The sequence below is a fragment of the Oenanthe melanoleuca genome, chromosome 27 (assembly GCF_029582105.1).
Source record: "Oenanthe melanoleuca isolate GR-GAL-2019-014 chromosome 27, OMel1.0, whole genome shotgun sequence".
NCBI classification, from domain to species: Eukaryota; Metazoa; Chordata; class Aves; order Passeriformes; family Muscicapidae; genus Oenanthe; species Oenanthe melanoleuca.
This window is the reverse complement of record NC_079360.1, coordinates 192,557-209,024: the sequence shown is the minus strand read 5'-3', so window position 1 is coordinate 209,024 and position 16,468 is coordinate 192,557. Positions and strand designations below refer to the sequence as shown.

The window sequence follows — 16,468 nt, the reverse complement described above, 5'->3', positions numbered from 1 at the left end:
AGCAACCACTCAACAAGGGCCCATGCTGGGCAGATGTGCTTTTGTTTCCTGTTCTCTTCGTGGTGTTCAGAAAGCAGCAAGTTAATGGTGTTGAATTGAGCCAGGCCTCCTACAGACAGATACTCTTTGAGCTTCCTTAACTAATCCCTGCCAGCTCCTGTTCTCTCCGAAGCTGCTGCTCTCCTGCCACTCCAGGCCTTGCCTCCCACACAGCTCTGCTCAGGTACCTTGATCCTGACCTGCAGCAGCTCCTGCCATTCCCACCTTGCTGAGCAGGCTGGGCTGCTCAAGCTTTCCAGCATGTTCAAAGGAAATCTCCAAATATACCCTGCTGAAAAGACAGGTTAAAGTGCCATTAGTATTTTGGGGGGTTTTCCCCCTCTTCCTTCTTGGCAGAGTAATGTTAACTCTAAAGCCTTTCTTAGCATTTCTGCTCTGGTTTTGTTCCCATCATTCCAAGTCTTGTGGTCTGTGTCTTACAGGTAATGCCAGCATGGCCTGATGAACCTCCCAAGCAGAAGAGATTATTTCATAGTTCTTCACGTGTGCTGCCCTGGTGATCTTGGATCCAGGCATTGTTGCACTTTGAAAAATCTGGTCCTGGCTCTTGTCAGAAGATGGTGGATTTTCTTGGAGAGTCATAGAAGGTTTTGGCTGGAAGGGAACTTAATTATCACCTATTGTGACCCCTCACATACTCCTTTTATTTAGGGATAATGCCATCAAGCCTTTAACTTGGATTTAGACTTGGAGATAGTCTCAGAATTATTCTCATTCTTCTCTTGTGGTTTCACAGACAGACTGAATTGGGAGGCCGGAGGGAACAGGGGAGGTGACGTGAATAAGGGGCTAGGGGGAATTTTTAATGCTGTCTCTTCAAAATTAGGTAAATTGTCAATTCCACTGCAAATCAGAGCTTTCACAGGATCTTCCTGACAGCAACGTGAGAACAGCAGTCATCCATAGTGATTTGGATTGTTAAAACAGTGGTCATCAAATTCTTTTTACCAGGGGCATGTGAGTTTAGATACAATTATCTTCTCTCCCAAATAATTCTGCTCTGCCTTCTTCAGGTGTGCCACTACCATTTCTAATCTGCAGTGAGTTCTAGAGCTCTGGGATAAATGAGACCTAATTGTTTTCAATAGAAGACAGATGTGAGCAGAGGGAACTTCCTGTGCACACGCAAGCAGCTTATGGCATTGTATCATAACGGAAGCTGGAAGAGCTTCTTACTGTCATTGGTGTTGGGATGAGCCCTGGCTTGCCCCCACTGGATTCCCTACAGGAACTTCAGATCCAAACTGAACTGAACTGTTTTTCCTGCGCGCTTCTGAAAGTTGCACAGATTTTACTGCCTAGAAGCGAGGATGGGGCTGCAGGAATCAAGTTATTACAGGATTAGGGGACCATCCTTCCATCTATGTAAACACACATAAAGGGGAACTAAGTAATTAAGTCTTTGTTCTGATTAGTCTGCAGGATCTGATTTTTGTCAGTCAGAGAAGTGCCACCATTTTTGGTTCGTTGCTATATGGGGGGAAATCAGTCCATAAGGGATGATGCCACAATCCAGGACCATTTTTGCTATTGTAACTATTCCTTTTCCTTGATGGGGGTGCCTGGCACACATCCTTGTGTGTAGTGTCCCTAGACACTGACTTCAACTGAAGTTCTGATTTTGACTGTTTCAGGTCAAGATAGAAATTACCAGAAAAATAAGGATTAGGAGGAATTTTTTGGAGGACCCACCGGCAAAGTGACGTGCTGTGGAGGAAAAAGAGTTGTCAGCTCTGTGCTTAACCAGCAGAGCTCTGGAGTTTGTGCTTTTAGCTCTCGCTGAAGGCAGCAAGTTCCTGTGTGGAACTGCCTGGCTGCATGGGAGCTTGTGTTGCTTAAAAAGTGGGATGCATTGCAGGAAATTACCTTTGTAGGCAGCCCTGCGTGCTAATCTGAACTAAGCAGGATATAGCATGAGCCAGAAGAGCACAAGCCAGGCCTAGACACTTGGCTGGAGCACAGGCAGGGAAAGGCAAGGGAATCTGAGCCGTGTGTGCCTCGGCTTTTCCCTCCTGCTAAGGGATTGTAAGCATGGCAGTTGTCATGACAGGGAATGCTTTTATTCTTGGTCTCTGACATGCAGTGGGATGAACAGGAAATGGCAGCGGTTGGAAAGCAGTGATAGCAAAGCTCACTGGCAACTCTTACATGTCAGCACCTGCCAGGAGCTCCCAGCCTATTGGCTGTTTCCAGGAAAGAAGAAAATCCTGGTGAGGTTTGGACCCTGCTGTTCTAAACTCTGCTCTCTGGTGCTAATCCCAAAAGCCCCTCACTGCGAGCACCAACATAGCATGGGAATTGCATCTTGATTTTGGGGTGGAGTGTGACTGCTGTATTCAGGTTGTCTTTGCTGTCCAAATGACCCTTATAGCTCTTGCAATTTCTTATTATGTGGAAGTTATGGAGTTCTGGGGGATTGCCAGGTTTTTGGAATATGAAACTTACTTTCAATTCCTGCAAAGCAGGGAGTTGCTGTAGGCAGTTCCTGGATGCTGGGATCAGGCTCTGGGCTGTGTGTGGAACATGAGGGGATCTGCTCAGGTGTAAGGAGAGAGGTACCACTCTTCCCTGGGGTCACTGGATGTGGTTTTCCTCGTTTGGAGATTAAATTGCCTACTCTCCCCTCAGACTCCTTTTTCAACCCCTGGGACCAGGCTCAAAACATGCTACATATCCCCCTCACCTGGGGAGCAGTACCTGAGCAGGGCCACCTCACTGCAGTCTGTAATTACACAGCTACATGGCTTTTTCCACATGCAGTGCCAATGGTGGGTGTGAAGAGGAGGTTACACAGAAAACTAAATCTGGCTTTTGTGCAAGTGACTTCTTCCCTAGTGAGGTGAGCATCGTTAGGAAGGTTAGAATGTATTTGCAGACATTCACAAAGAGGCTGACTGTACGCTAAAAAAAGGTGTGTGCACTACCTCAGGCTTTACAATATGTTGATTTAATTCTTCTCTTACACAAATCTCAGAGCAGTTTGTCTAATTAAGGCTTTCCAAAGCCCTGTAAGGTAGAGTGTTGTTATGTATAACAACTGAGGCATGGGCTCAGACCAGCAGGGAGTCTGAGCCGTTTATTCAAAGAAACCAGCTGGTTTTATACACTTCCTCAAGACTCGGTATTCCCTTCTATGGCAATTCTCACTAAGCGACCTATGGCAACCACATCAGCAACACGCTCTGTCAGTGTCCTTCTGTGGGGTGATGACGCTCTGTTCACCCATCTGCCAGCTTCCAGCAAGCTCCTCTCTGCAGGACTCTGTACTTGACACTTCCTCCCCCCAAGGTCAGGTGGACACAAGCCTCCCTGTGCTGCCATGTGCTTCTTTGTGCTCTGATGTGCTTCTGCAGGTGCATGCCACAGCCTGCAGCTCAACTCCATCCCATCTCTTCCCACAATTCCCTCTTTTTTGTTCTATACAAACAAGAATCACGAAACAAAACACTCCCAGCATTAGAATATGTTTGACCCACAGCCTGAACCAAACAAGCTCCATTCGTCTTGTTCCCTCAGCTTCTCCACAAGCTGATGATAAAGCCAGAGCAACCAAGGCTGGTTGGATCACGCTTGCAGGTACCCATTGTGGGCTGGAATCTGGAAATACAAGCATATCTTTGCCCCCCCAGTTATCAATGGAAAGGGTCATTCCCATTTTCTACTTTCAAGATTCTTGCTAAGCTTAAGTGAGCTTGTGATTCACAAAAATGTTTGAAAGGGATTAGGTCATTCTGAATGTGATTCTAAAAGTTAAGAACATGTCAGGCTTTTATTAGGGATATATCCCATCCCTGCATGAACACATTTCAACCCAGTTAAACAGTGCATCTAATAAAACAACAATCACTACAGAGCAAAAATAAGCAAGGCACCTTTAACTGCCTAAATACTTTACCATAACCCAGAGTCTGCCATCACTGGGGAGCCCCATTTCACAGTGAGGACCTGAAAAACCTTTCCCAGACAAGGTTTTCAAGTTCACCTCAAAAGGGGGTCCAGTTTTATAAGACCAAATCAGCAAGTCAAGATGACTTGATTACACTTCCAGTGCAGAAATACTTGGGTCTGATGGCATACTTCCCTAAGCAGCCAGGGCCAAGGCTTTGCTAGGGCCCAAGCCTGGACTGGGAGGGTTTCTCCAAAATACCTACAAGCAAACCTTTATTAATGTAACCAAAAGAATGCATGTACATATCATTAAATAATTATCTTACAACTAAATTTCTTTATAAAAACTATGTTTTCATGCTGTCTGGGTCCAGAAATACACTAGCATCACACAGTTAATCTTAAATCTAATTAAAAGTCATGTCAAAGTCTACAGCTTAGTGAAATCATAAAGTTACTTTTTAACAAGAGCAAAATATGACTTGCACACAGGAGCATCCATAACAAAAAGCAATTAGAACAATGCAGAGGGTCACAAGATGGTGTGGTAAAAAAGCAATCTTTGAGATAGGGTCCAGGATTGCAGCAACATTCTGAGTAACAAAAACAGTTTTTAATGGTCCAGCTGCAAGAATGACATGCCAAGCTTGCAGCAGCCCCTGCACAAGATGGTGGCTGTGTCTTCCCAGGCACATCCTGCCATGCACAGGTAACAGGGACACAGTGCTGCCTGTGCCAGTGCCACCAGGCTCCTTGGATCACCTTCTTACTGCCCACATGCAGAGAGCTGCACACGTCCTGCTGTAACTGCTATGTCACCAGCACAGCATTCACTGCTGTCCCTGGCTGTGCTATGCGCTCGCTGGCGTGGCCCTGCCGTGTGCTCGCCGCCATGTGCTCAGCACTGCGCACTTGCCATCTCCGCTACAGCACCGTGCCCCCATGGCTCTGCACACTCCCCTCCTACCGCCGCTAAACTCACTGAGGGCGGACAGAGAGGGAATGTGCTGCTATGAAGAGTCCTCCCAGCTCAGCACTCACCACAGCTCCAGCTGATGGCGCAGGGTGGCGTGAGCTCTTCTACAATACTGTCTGGGTCCCCTCCAAATGAGTCAGGGAACTAGGGGCCATCTTCTGGTTCCCTTCCCACGGCAGACAGACTTATGGTCATTCACTGGTGGCACAGAAGGGGTCAGCATGGCTGCCGCAGTGGTACAAGCATCATTCTTTGTCCAGTCTGCAGGTGCCACATGCACCATGAGCGGTTCGCACACAGTCTGCTACAGACACAAAAGCTTTGTCAGCACTGCATCAGCTCACATAACTCAGTCCCACAACGCGTCCTCAAAAGCATCCCATGTCCCAGTGTCAAAAATATTGGTATCATCTAAAATTGAATCACAGTCTTTGCCCAGAAGAAGAGTCTGTCCAAATATGTAGATTCAACTTTTCTGTTGTGCTTTTTCAAAATCTCTTCTAATGTCTCTGTGACATTCTGTTCCTGGAATACATCATCCTCCATCGTTCTCAGCTGCTAACCTTCATCCTGTGGAAAGGTCAATTGGTGCCATGAGCTTTGTTTCAGCTCCCAGGCTTTCTTTCAGCCCCCTTTAAAATTCAGCCAAGCATTGCCATCAGTGCAACCACAAGTTGCCTGTCAAGTCCCAATGCAGAACACCATTTGTAACAACTGAGGCATGGGCTCAGACCAGCAGTGAGTCTGAGCCGTTTATTCAAAGAAACCAGCTGGTTTTATACACTTCCTCAAGACTCGGTATTCCCTTCTATGGTAATTCTCACTAAGCGACCTATGGCAACCACATCAGCAACACGCTCTGTCAGTGTCCTTCTGTGGGGTGATGACGCTCTGTTCACCCATCTGCCAGCTTCCAGCAAGCTCCTCTCTGCAGGACTCTGTGCTTGACACTTCCTCCCCCCAAGGTCAGGTGGACACAAGCCTCCCTGTGCTGCCATGTGCTTCTTTGTGCTCTGATGTGCTTCTGCAGGTGCATGCCACAGCCTGCAGCTCAACTCCATCCCATCTCTTCCTGCAGTTTTGCCCATTTTATGCAGGAGAAAGAGAAGCAAGGGACAAACCCTTTTGAGAATAAAGTCCTCTTGTATTCTGGGAATGCGGGAGTTAGCGACGACAGGGAAGGACTTGCTGGCACGTTCAGGAGAATCACATCTTTTCAGGTGCTTGCAGAACCAGCGGGTATTTCCAGTACTGTGTGCTTTGGGATCGCAGAGGTGTTCCTTTCCTGCCTGTGAGGTTTGGTTCTCCTCGGCTGGGCCGTGGTGGCCGCGCAGTTCCACGTGGCTGCACACAGCTGCCTTCCTTCTCCAGCGGCAAGGACGTGTTGCCTTGGATCAGGGCTCTGAGGCTGCACATGGCTTGCTGCTTCTCTGGAGGCTGAGTGACCTGGATGCTTTCCTACTGGGTTTGGGTATCAAAGCATCCCTAATGGGACACCTGAAAATGTAGACAGAGGGAGGGGCAGGAACAACCTCAGAGATAAACTATTGTGTGGGAGGGTGGAGGCTCTCAGAATGGCCTCAGGAAGTAGTCAGGCAATGGCGTGTTATCTTTGATGTGCTCAAATACTGGTTTTCTCCCTAAGAAAAATGAGGAAAGACACTTTCAATGTTCCTAGTGTGGCAGAAGCCCTACCCTTAGCAGACAAGAATCCGCACAAGGGTGACATGTTTTGAATGCCCAAAGCCTAGAAAAATCTTCACTGTCAGCTCATGCTTCATTAGGTCTAACAAAATCTGCTGTGCAGACAAGGGTCAGCTTCTTCAGGATGTGATGCCTGGAGCTGACATCATCCCCTACTGCTAAAATCCTTAAAAGCCTATTGAGTGTTGTACTTTTTTGGATTTTGGTTGAGGCTTTTTTTTTCCCCAGTGCTGTCATATGTTTGGATTTGAGATCACTCCTGCCAGTTTTTACAATTTAAAGGTTCAGGCTATTTGTTGTTTTTCTCCAGTCCCCAGCTGCCTGTGTCCCAGTATCACTGAGGAATTTCAGCTCTTCTTTTGTGTACCTTATATCAGTAGATTTACATACCTTGTGGCAGTACAGAAATGCTTGGGGAAATGCAGTTAGTGTATTCCACAAGCCTGGAAAGCAGAGGCAAAGAAAAGTCACCAAAACACATTTAAAATATCAGAATCTTGGCTTCTGACCTTTTATCTTTTCAAAATTGAACGCAGAAGGAACTTGTTATGTGCTCTGTTAAAATCCCTATAAAATCTTACCCAGTTTTGGTCTAATCAACCTGTGGGTTAGCAGAGGCTGTGGTGGGAAGGCAGGGCTTGCTGCTGTTTTGCTGTATGTGCTGTGCCTGTGGAGGGGAGCATTAAGCTCCAGTCAAATCCAGTGACAAAGACAATGGCCATGGCAGCTGAGTTGTTCTTCCAAACATGATACAAGTGCTGTGTAGGGATATTACTGATATCCAAGGAGGCTGAGACAAGAAGAGAGGAGCTACCACAGCAGTGTCATCTGAGGCATTAACACTGGTTGATGGAAAACCTGGAGATGCGCACAGGAGCCATCTGGCAGAGCTGATGATGGAGGAGAATTGGCTTGTCCCCATGGATGAGATAATATTTGGTCAGCCATGTACATACTCTGTTGCTCATAACTGGCTTCTCTGAAAGGACCAGAGCTCAGAGGCTCTTAAAATGTTAAGGAAAAAAAAGGAAAAACAGAATAGTTTAATACGTCACCCAGGTGTGGGCTGGAAGGAGTAGTTTTCCTGCATGAGAATTCTTAGAGGTCCAAATAGTCTCCTCTTGCTGGGCCAGAACATGAAACACACAGGAATTGCTCCCTAACTGTAATATGATAGGGAAAACCAAGTTGAGGTCAAGAGAATCTTGATTTCTAACTTTGCATTTGTTGGGGGTTGAGTATTTTCCTATTACTGTGTCAATTTAAAGAATTTTTCCCATTATCATGCCAATGGAGCTGGCCGGGTTACACCCAGGACCTTTGACGACTCAAAGCGGTAGGTGGGAGCTGGGCTTCAGGAGGGGCACTCGTGCTTCCGGCAAGCTTGGAGGAGGACGTCCCGTCTGGAGCCACGTGGCCGAACGCAGGAGAGCCAGACCCTCTGCGATCACCTGCCCTGCATCTGCCCCGTTCCAGCCTCCTGCCTCTGTGGGCACAGCTAATCCCCGGGCACAAACGGTGAGCAAGGAGCTGCCCGCTCCAGCCGCTCCCACCCGAGACCGGCGTGGCCGCTGCCGCCCCCTCCCACCTCCGCTGCTGCCTGCTCTCTGCAGCTGGGGGGCTTCGTTCCGTCTGCAGCACCGGGACCGAGCGCAGAGAGAGCGTGCCTGCAGCTTGAGAAAGGACTGGAACTGAGTTATCTGTTCTGTTTTGTTGGTAATTTTAACAACTGCTATTGTTTCTGCTTGTACGGTTAGATATATTAGTAAAAGAGCTGTTATTCCTACCCCCTTATCTCTGCCTTAGAGTCCTTGATTCAAACGATTATAATACTTGGGGGGAGTGGAATTAAAGTCTCTATTTCAAAGGAAAACTTCTGCCTTTATCGGCAGACACCTGTCCTTCAAACCAGGACAGAATTGTTTTAGTTTTGAGGCTTTATAAGCTTTTAGAAGTAGTGTTTTAGAAGTTGACATTAGAATTTTTAATTGAATAAAAAAAATTCCTGTACAAAATGATGAACTACTTACATATTCCAACCACTTTGAAGCGCAAACCTTTCCCTGTAAGAACAAACTGACCTTTTCTGACCAGAAGCACATTCCGATAAGTTGGCTTTTCTTATTTAAAATAAACCAACAACAAAAAAACAATCAATTAAAAAAAAAAAACAAACAAATAGTCCACCAATTCTCTGCTGAGTCCAAACCTGGGAGATCAGTTCCCAGCAATCCAAGTGCAATGTGTCAACACAGATAATTATATTTTTACCTGAGAGACCCTTGCTGTTCCAGGGAGCCCAATCTCAGATGTGCTGGCACAGCACAGTTGGAAGTGTTGTACCAGGTTGGGCTGTGCAGAGCAGCCCCATTCAGAGCTGTGTCTTGATGGAGTGTAGGAGGAAAAAGTTCTGAGATTACTGGTCACTGGGATATTTATCCAAGTAACTTCCTTCCTATTGTTATTTGACAAACTTGTCTAAAATCTCTTGTACCTACCTGTATTCTGTTGACAGCAAGTGGGATTCTTAAAGGCTGCTCTGAAATTCCTGCTTACAGCCAGAAATACAGTTAAAACTTGATGATTCCTTCCCTCGCTGTGCCACAAAGAGACCAGCTGCTATGCCTGGTGTGAGGTGCAACTTCGGCATCTTGGAAACTGCAGCTGGAAGTGTTGCTCTGAGCTGCTCTTCAGAGGATGAAGGTGGAGAGGACCATAGTTGAGTGTGCAGCAGAGGAGCTTTAGGAAGGATATGACTACAGGATGAGCTGCTGGACATCCAGGAGCTGAGCTAGCAGAGCCCTTGGACTGCAAAACACGACAGACCACCTTTCCAGAATGTGCTGAAGGTGATGTGCTCCAGTCCTGAATTTGAAAAGTGAGAAGAGAAACCCCAATTATTTCAGAGGAATGCAGGGCAGGAGAAGGGGAGTCACAGGAGGAGGATGGTGCTGCCTCAGTTTTTCTGTTCCTTATGTTCCAGCCTGACCCAGCAGAGCCCCGTGCTCTGGCCATGGGTCCTCTGTGAGGCCTGGAACTCAGCAATGCATCAAGAGATGTCTTAGAAAACATTCCTGACTGCAATGGATTCTCCAGGAGGCTCCCCCTGGAATTTAGTCCTGCCAGAGGGAAGGAGAAGAGGGGTATTGGTCTGTGACTTCAGTGAAAATGACAGTGAGCAAACGACCATCGGGAAATGTCAGAGGTTGTGGCTGTCCTATCCCTGATAGTGTCCAAGGCCAGATTGGATGGTGAAAGATGTCCCTGCCCATGGTAGAGGGTGGGATGGGATGGGCTTTGGGGTCCCTTTCAACATAAACCATTCTGTGATTCTCTGACAACAAAAGTTTCTTCTGGTGGCCTACGTGGAAATACTGATGGCATTGTGATACCTGGCACTGCAGTCTCTGACAATGCATGGAGAAGGAGGAAAAAGTGCTCCACCAAGTGCTGTCCAAAAAGCACAGGGAAAATTAGACCAAAGTGACTCCCATCACCCCTAAAACAAAGGTGGTGGACAGTACCATAGATTGGGTGTTACTGGTGTCCAATTGGTGCCCAGCACTCCAGGGGTGTGAACTGCTCTCTTTGGAGTTGGAGGTGTTTCTTAGGGTAGTGAAGGTGAGCCCAGAAGAGCTGGGGGGTTTGGTAAGTCAGTCCTTTTATTGAGTGTAACAGCTTCCACCACTTCTCTCTCCATCCAAAATCAAACTGAAATGCACAAATGAAATTTAAACCTCCTTCAACAATGTTCACTGCAAGTGGTCCTAATTAAAGTTCCCTAAATGGCTGTAATTAGCTACCAGCTGATGTAATATTTACTCCAGGATTTTTTCTTTAAAAAAACCCCAAACAGACACGAATCACTATTTATTTAATTATTTATTTTACAAATTCCTGCCACTCGTCATGCTGAAAATGTCACTTACAGAGCAGATGAAACGAGTGGCTCTTGTACTGAAAAAAAAACAACAGATTAAAGCACAGGAAAAGCATCTTGCATAAGCAAGCAGCGCTCCCAGAGCCATTTGCTGCACTGACTTAACAAAGTACGATCAATTAGCAATTTTAAAATAACACAAATTCCCCCATCGCCTTGCAGAAGCGGTTTCTCCATGAAGCTCCGCCAGCTTCTCTCCACATCCCTTTTGCCAAACTAGTCGGTTCCAGTTCGGTCATAAATTGTTTGATGTCACGCAGTGAAGGGGAGGCGACGGATGTCCCTCGGCGTTCCCAGCCTTGGCGAATCCTTTTTCGAGCTCCAGGAACCTCCGCTCCCATTGCTAATCCGCGCCTGCCTCCCCTTGGACAGGCCTGGCCACTTCCTTTCCCAACAATCCCCTCCTGCTTGTTTGCTTTTTGGAAAGCTGATTCAGCCTTGGAGCGAGCGGGTGCAACACCCGCAGCACTTTGGGTCCTGCCCCTGCTGTCTGCAATGAGCCGAATGAACTGTGGCGGAATTGCTCCACTCCAGCCAGGACAAGCCCTATCTTAATTAATCTTGGGGGCTGTTTTCACGACTGTGGTGGCAGCTTGGCCTTGGAAAGAGCTGTGGACTGTGTATCAGGGGGGCTGCTGAAGCGCCTGGGTTGTGTCTCAGACATGATAGCCATGTTGGATCAGCTCCAAAGGAGGGCCTGTTCCTAGTGCTGTTCCCAGGGGTCAGGGATGGATGGGGGGTGAGCTGGGGGTGCTGAAGTGCCCTTGCACTCCCCCTTGGGGTATGAGGGTGGTTTGGGGAGTGAGATTCCTCATGGGTGTGTAAGGTTGAGACTGGAGAGGAGGTGAAGAACTGGGGGGGTGCATGAATGTCATACCTGTGCACCCCCTCTCTGAGGCATCCTGGGGCAGGGGGTAGATCAGCCTCTGCTCCCCTGGTGGTGGCATGTCCCTAGGCCTGCCCTGCCCTGTCCCCCCCCAGCCCTGGCTGGATCTGACCCCCTCCTTGTGCCTGTCACTCCCCACCAGACTCTGGCCCCCCTAAGACCCTGACCCTTGATGTCCCACCACTTGTGATCATCCCGTCCTCACCTTGCTGATCCTCAGCCCTGACCTCACCCCAAGGCTGGATCCAACTCTCCCCTTGTGCTTGCCCCCTTATCCCTCCATGACCCCACAATCCACCTTGACAATCTGTTGCCCTCGAGCCCTGTGAGACCACCCTCCATACCTCCTGCTCCCCCCAGACCTGTCCTGACCCCCAGGCCCTTCTGACCCCATCTTGTGCTATTACCCTCAGCCCTCCCAACCCCATGGGACTCTGACCTTTGCTTCTTCCCCATATGTGTGTGACCCTCCAATGCCCCCCAGACCTGTCCTCATCCTGAAGCTAGATCTGACCTGCCCTTGAGCATGCTGTCCCCTCAGCCCCCCGATATCCATAACCCCATGATCCATCCTGAGCCCTTGTTGCTCCCCCAGACCTGTATGACACCTGCCATGCCCCCTGCCCCCTCAGACCTGCCCTGACCTCCAGGTCAACGGCCAAGCCCCCCGCCAATCCCATAGGACTCTCACTCCCTACTGCCCCCCACTGCCCCGTGTGAACCCTCCCATTCCTCCTGCCCTCTTCGACCTGCCCTGGCCCCCCAGGCCCCACTGACTCTCCCCACCTGCCGCCCCCGCCCCTCCCTCCGCCCCCTTAGGCCCCACCCCTACCCAAGCCACGCCCCCATTGCCCCCTTCGCCCCCCCTGCCACCCCCCCCCCCGCCGCGCAACTCTCGCGAGACGCGGCGCGGTTTCCCAAGCGCGTGTGCCCCCATCGGCCGGGCCGGGCCCAGCGCCGCGGGGCGGGAGGGACGAGGGGCCGCACCTGCCCTGGCCCTGCCGCGCCCGTCGGCCCCGTGCACCCCCCGCCCCGCCCGCCTGCCCCACCTGGCCGCCGGATCCTCCCGCGAGGCCTTTGTCCTGCCGCCGCTGGCCCGCGCGCGCTTCGGCCCGGCCAGGCCCCTCACGCGAGGCCGGGGATCTGCGGCCTACTCCCAGCCCGGAGCCCTCCCTCTCCACCCCCCGCCACCCTTCCCCTCCGCCCTTCTCAGCCCCGGTGCCCGCGGCAAAGGCCGCGGAGCCGCCCCCGGCCTCCTCTTCCCGCCCGTGCCGCCGCCGCAGCAGGTTCCCTCCCTCCCTCCTCCTCCTCCTCCTGCTGCTGCTGCTGCTGCTGCTCCTGCTCCTGCCCCCGGCGGCGGCGGGATCCGCGCGGTGCCCGGGGAGCTCTGGGCCGGGCAGCGGCGGTAGGAGCGGCAGCGCCAGGTGAGACCCCCCCAGGGGCGGTGGGGGTAGCGCTGGGACACCTCTCGCCTGTTCCCCGCCCGGCCCGAGGCTGGGTGGGGGCGGCCACGGGGGAGGCGGTGGCAGGGGCTGGTACCGCGGGCCGGGCCGGGTCACGGCCAGAGGGCCGCGGCCTGAGCCCCAGGGCGGCGGCAGCGCGGCCTGGGCCCCTCGCCGGGCACGGAGCAGCCGCAGGCCCCGCGGCCTGGCCCGGCCTGGCGGGTGGGGATGAGAGCTGGGGGCAGCGCGGGGTTGGCGGAGGGTGGGCACGGCCTGCGGAGTCTCGGGCTGAGGGTTGAGGCGGTGCTAGAAGGGAGGAAGAGGCCGAGGCGGTGCAGCAGCTGACAGCGGAGCGAGGCTGCTCGCTCGGCGGGTGGTGCCCCTGCGTCCCGAGTGGGTAGGAGAGGGGTGCTCTAAATCCTCTCCCAGGAGGAAATGCCAGCCCTGCCTGGAGGGGTGCAGCGGGTCGCAGGGCAGCTCCCGGCGTGGGGAACTTGTGTCAGCCCCTCCCCAGAGCAGCATCCCGATGTGGGGATGCGGTTCCCTTCGGATGGTCCCCCCATGATGGGCGAGAGCCCTGGGAGCATTTTAACATCTTGGCATTTGCGGTTCGTCTGTCATTTTCCTCACTGCTCAGATTTCCTGTTTTGAAAACTGGGCTGAGAGCTTTGGGCTTTTAGAGCCCATGTCAGAAATATGGTTGTTTAATAACCACGTTTAGGATCCCATTCGTTTTTGAGGCTTGGGACTGATTTGGGAGAGCAGTTGAGAATGCCCCCGGATGGATTCACTTTGCCCCTGTGGCTTGGAGCCGCAGCGTTTGGAGGAAGCGGCAGGGACAAAATGGACAGTTCATAAAAGGAACAATTGTGCACTGCCTGTTCTAGAGGGCACTTGCTGCCCTTCAAGAACTTTCCTCATCGCATATGCTTTTTACAAATCTTTATCTTCTGTTTCTGGCCTTTTTTTTTTTTTATCTCCTTCTTACCATAGTCCTGAAAATGAAACTGGAACAGACATTTCTGGAAATGAACTTGATTGGTGCAGTTGGGAAGATGTGATTCACAGTTATAATGAACATTAAATTTTGTCCCATTTTTTCTCAGTTCAGGATTTGAATTATGTCTTTCCTGATTTTTACCTTGTTTGCACAGTTATGCTGGGTAAATTTTTAATCCTTCAAATAAGGCATCTGTGGTGTTGGATTGCCAAGAGGTACCCCAGGTAGCTGCTGTTATTTTAGAAGTATCTGATGCATTACCTTGTAAATTAAAAGGTTTAATCGTGCATTATTTTCTTCTTGTAATCCCACTCTGTGCTTGGAAGAAGCAAAGCTGTTATCACTGAAATCTGGAGTTCATGGAGATCGAGTATTTCCAGGATTGGCCAAAAATAAATTACGGGGTAAAGAATGTTGCTTTTTTTTCTCCTAGTCATGCAGCACAGATGAAAAGCTCTGAAGCTTTTAGTCATAACACCCTGGTCCCATGTTTTCTTTTTAATAAAGCATCCAGTGGGAGAATGTGACATAATTGGTTTCTTGGATTTAGAGATCTTGAAATGGCTAGTACAACAGAGGAGAGGAAACTCCAGTAGGGTTATAGTTTAAATACTGTAATACGATAGCAAAGTCTTATTGTTACTACATGGTAATCTTGTGTTTCTCTTGCAAGAAAATGCTCTCTATGCGCTTGTGCTGCAGAACAAGCATTTTTAAGTCTCGTCAGTGGCACAGAATATTAAATGTCTCTCTCCTTTCCTTGCATTGCATAATCTGAGTGTTATTCTTCCACAGCAGCAGAAATGATGGAAGAATTGCATAGCCTGGACCCACGCAGGCAGGAGCTCCTAGAAGCCAGGTTCACTGGGGTTGGGGTTGCCAAGGTGAGTGTGTGAGTGCCTGTGGTGACAGGTATAACTGCTTAGCCATCCTGCCTTGCACTTTAGTTGGGTTTTTTAATTTCTACATGGATAATTTTGCTTTGCAAACAAATTCTATGTCACTTGTGTTTTGACCTCTAGTTTGTCTGAAGTATGTTTGAGAGGAATGAAAATGGGATCTCTGTGAGCAGATGTTTTGCTATACAGAAGATTTTGGGCTCTAATTAACTTCTTAGGAATTGCTCCATCTTAAGGCAGCTTGTATGCCCAAAAAACTCCATGACAATTCTATAGAGGAGGGAATCTCATCTGGCTCTTCCCTTTTCCAAGAATACATTTGAGAGCTGAATTTGGCTGCTGGTGGGATACAGTTTCGAGTGTTGTGTGTTGGATACAACACATAACCAGACTGAAACATCGAGTTCTCTTCTTTAGGGTGCAGGAGCTAAAACAGTCTAGCCCATCATGTGGAAGACCCACAAAAAGTGTTTGCAGAACAGCTCTCCTGTGTCTGATCCACAACCTGCCAATAAAATCCCATCTTTATCCTCATGTACAGCTTCCACTTGGTCAGGAGCTATCTAAAGCAAGGCACCTGAGTAACAACCTTGTGTGGTTGCTTAGTGTCCTGGCATTAAGCTGTGAGTCCTCCAGGTGTTGTTAAGGTTAGTCTTTCTGAGCCATGAAATAGTGACAGAACTCATTTTAAACTAGGTTTAGGGATAATTTTTGAGGGAGATAACTGAGTTTTGAACATCAAGGTAGATGGTAAAGGAGCACATTGTTAGATGGTTTTCTGAAGCCACTTAGAATTATTTGGAGAAAAAGCATTGTAGATGCCACATTTCTCAGAGAAGCACAAAATGATTCAAAACTTGAAAGAGTTTTGAGTTGTCACTTTTCTTTCTGCTCTGCCTCTCAGACAAAGTTGAGTTTGGGAAGAGAGCACAAGAAAGCCAAAGGCTCAGCTGTAAGAAAGTGTAGTAAGGAAGATTAACACTAGAAGTTAAGAGGTAACAATTTTGGTTGCTGAAGTAAGAGTGGGGATTTTTTTTATATTTTCCCCTGCTCTTAAGACTTTTTACATATTAAGTTCTTTTTCTTTCATAAAAGTTGATGGCATTTACTGTACTGTGATCTTGTTTCATACAACATTACAATTTATCGTGTACTTTATCAGCTGTTTCTTTCCTCTTTTTCCCTGTTTTGTTGCTTTAGAATATTTAGCTGTAATAGTGCAGATAAACCTGAACATCTTACTAGAATAGCTAAAAGCATAGACGCTGGTATAGTTTTAAAGCAGTGTCAATGTACTCAGTGTTTGCAAAGAATGTTAGGAATTCTTCCTTTTAAAGGAATAACCTTTGAGTGATACAGGAAAGCAAATCTTAATTATGTTTCCAGTATGTTTCGAGCAGAAAGTACATGCCCTTTTCTGTGGGGGTGAATATTGAAAACTCGTTTCTAAAGCAGTCCAAGGAAAAAAGCCTCATTTGTTGGAGGACTCACTTCGGGCAAAGCTATTCTGTTACTGAGTTTTATTTTTACTTGTTGTTACGCAATTTTACCTTGTACTAGTCAGTAAACTGTTAAAGCGCATTACACTTATTGCAAACAATGTATTTATTTATTTACTTGCATTCTTGCTAATTTGCAATAGATCAGCCAACTATTGATATAAATTAGCATGA

The 16,468-nt window shown here is 48.8% G+C and overlaps 1 protein-coding gene and 1 long non-coding RNA gene across 12 annotated transcripts in view; one reads left to right on the top strand and one right to left on the bottom strand.

Moving 5' to 3' along the window:
* Nucleotides 1–1,444: 1,444 nt before the first annotated feature.
* On the bottom strand, nt 1,445–11,560 carry LOC130264281 (uncharacterized). Of its 2 annotated transcripts, none has more exons than XR_008842452.1 (3): nt 9,127–11,560; nt 8,900–9,011; nt 1,445–7,791 (listed from the first exon to the last, which is right to left on the bottom strand). It is a non-coding gene; the product is annotated as an uncharacterized LOC130264281 (long non-coding RNA). The 2 variants fall into 2 exon arrangements; XR_008842453.1 differs by having other exon boundaries at nt 1,445–7,632.
* An 811-nt stretch (nt 11,561–12,371) lies between these two features.
* Nucleotides 12,372–16,468, top strand: part of TLK2 (tousled like kinase 2) — a 43,647-nt gene continuing 39,550 nt past the window's right edge. For 3 of the 10 annotated variants that reach the window (XM_056512334.1, XM_056512331.1, XM_056512326.1), the window contains exons 1-2: nt 12,372–12,878; nt 14,692–14,780. In XM_056512334.1, the coding sequence (XP_056368309.1) occupies nt 14,700–14,780 (81 nt within the window). In that variant the 5' untranslated portion in view covers nt 12,372–12,878; nt 14,692–14,699. Of the gene's footprint in view, nt 12,879–14,222; nt 14,301–14,691; nt 14,781–16,468 lie in introns of all 10 variants that reach the window. The other 7 variants (XM_056512332.1, XM_056512325.1, XM_056512335.1 and 4 more) reach the window with 4 other exon arrangements.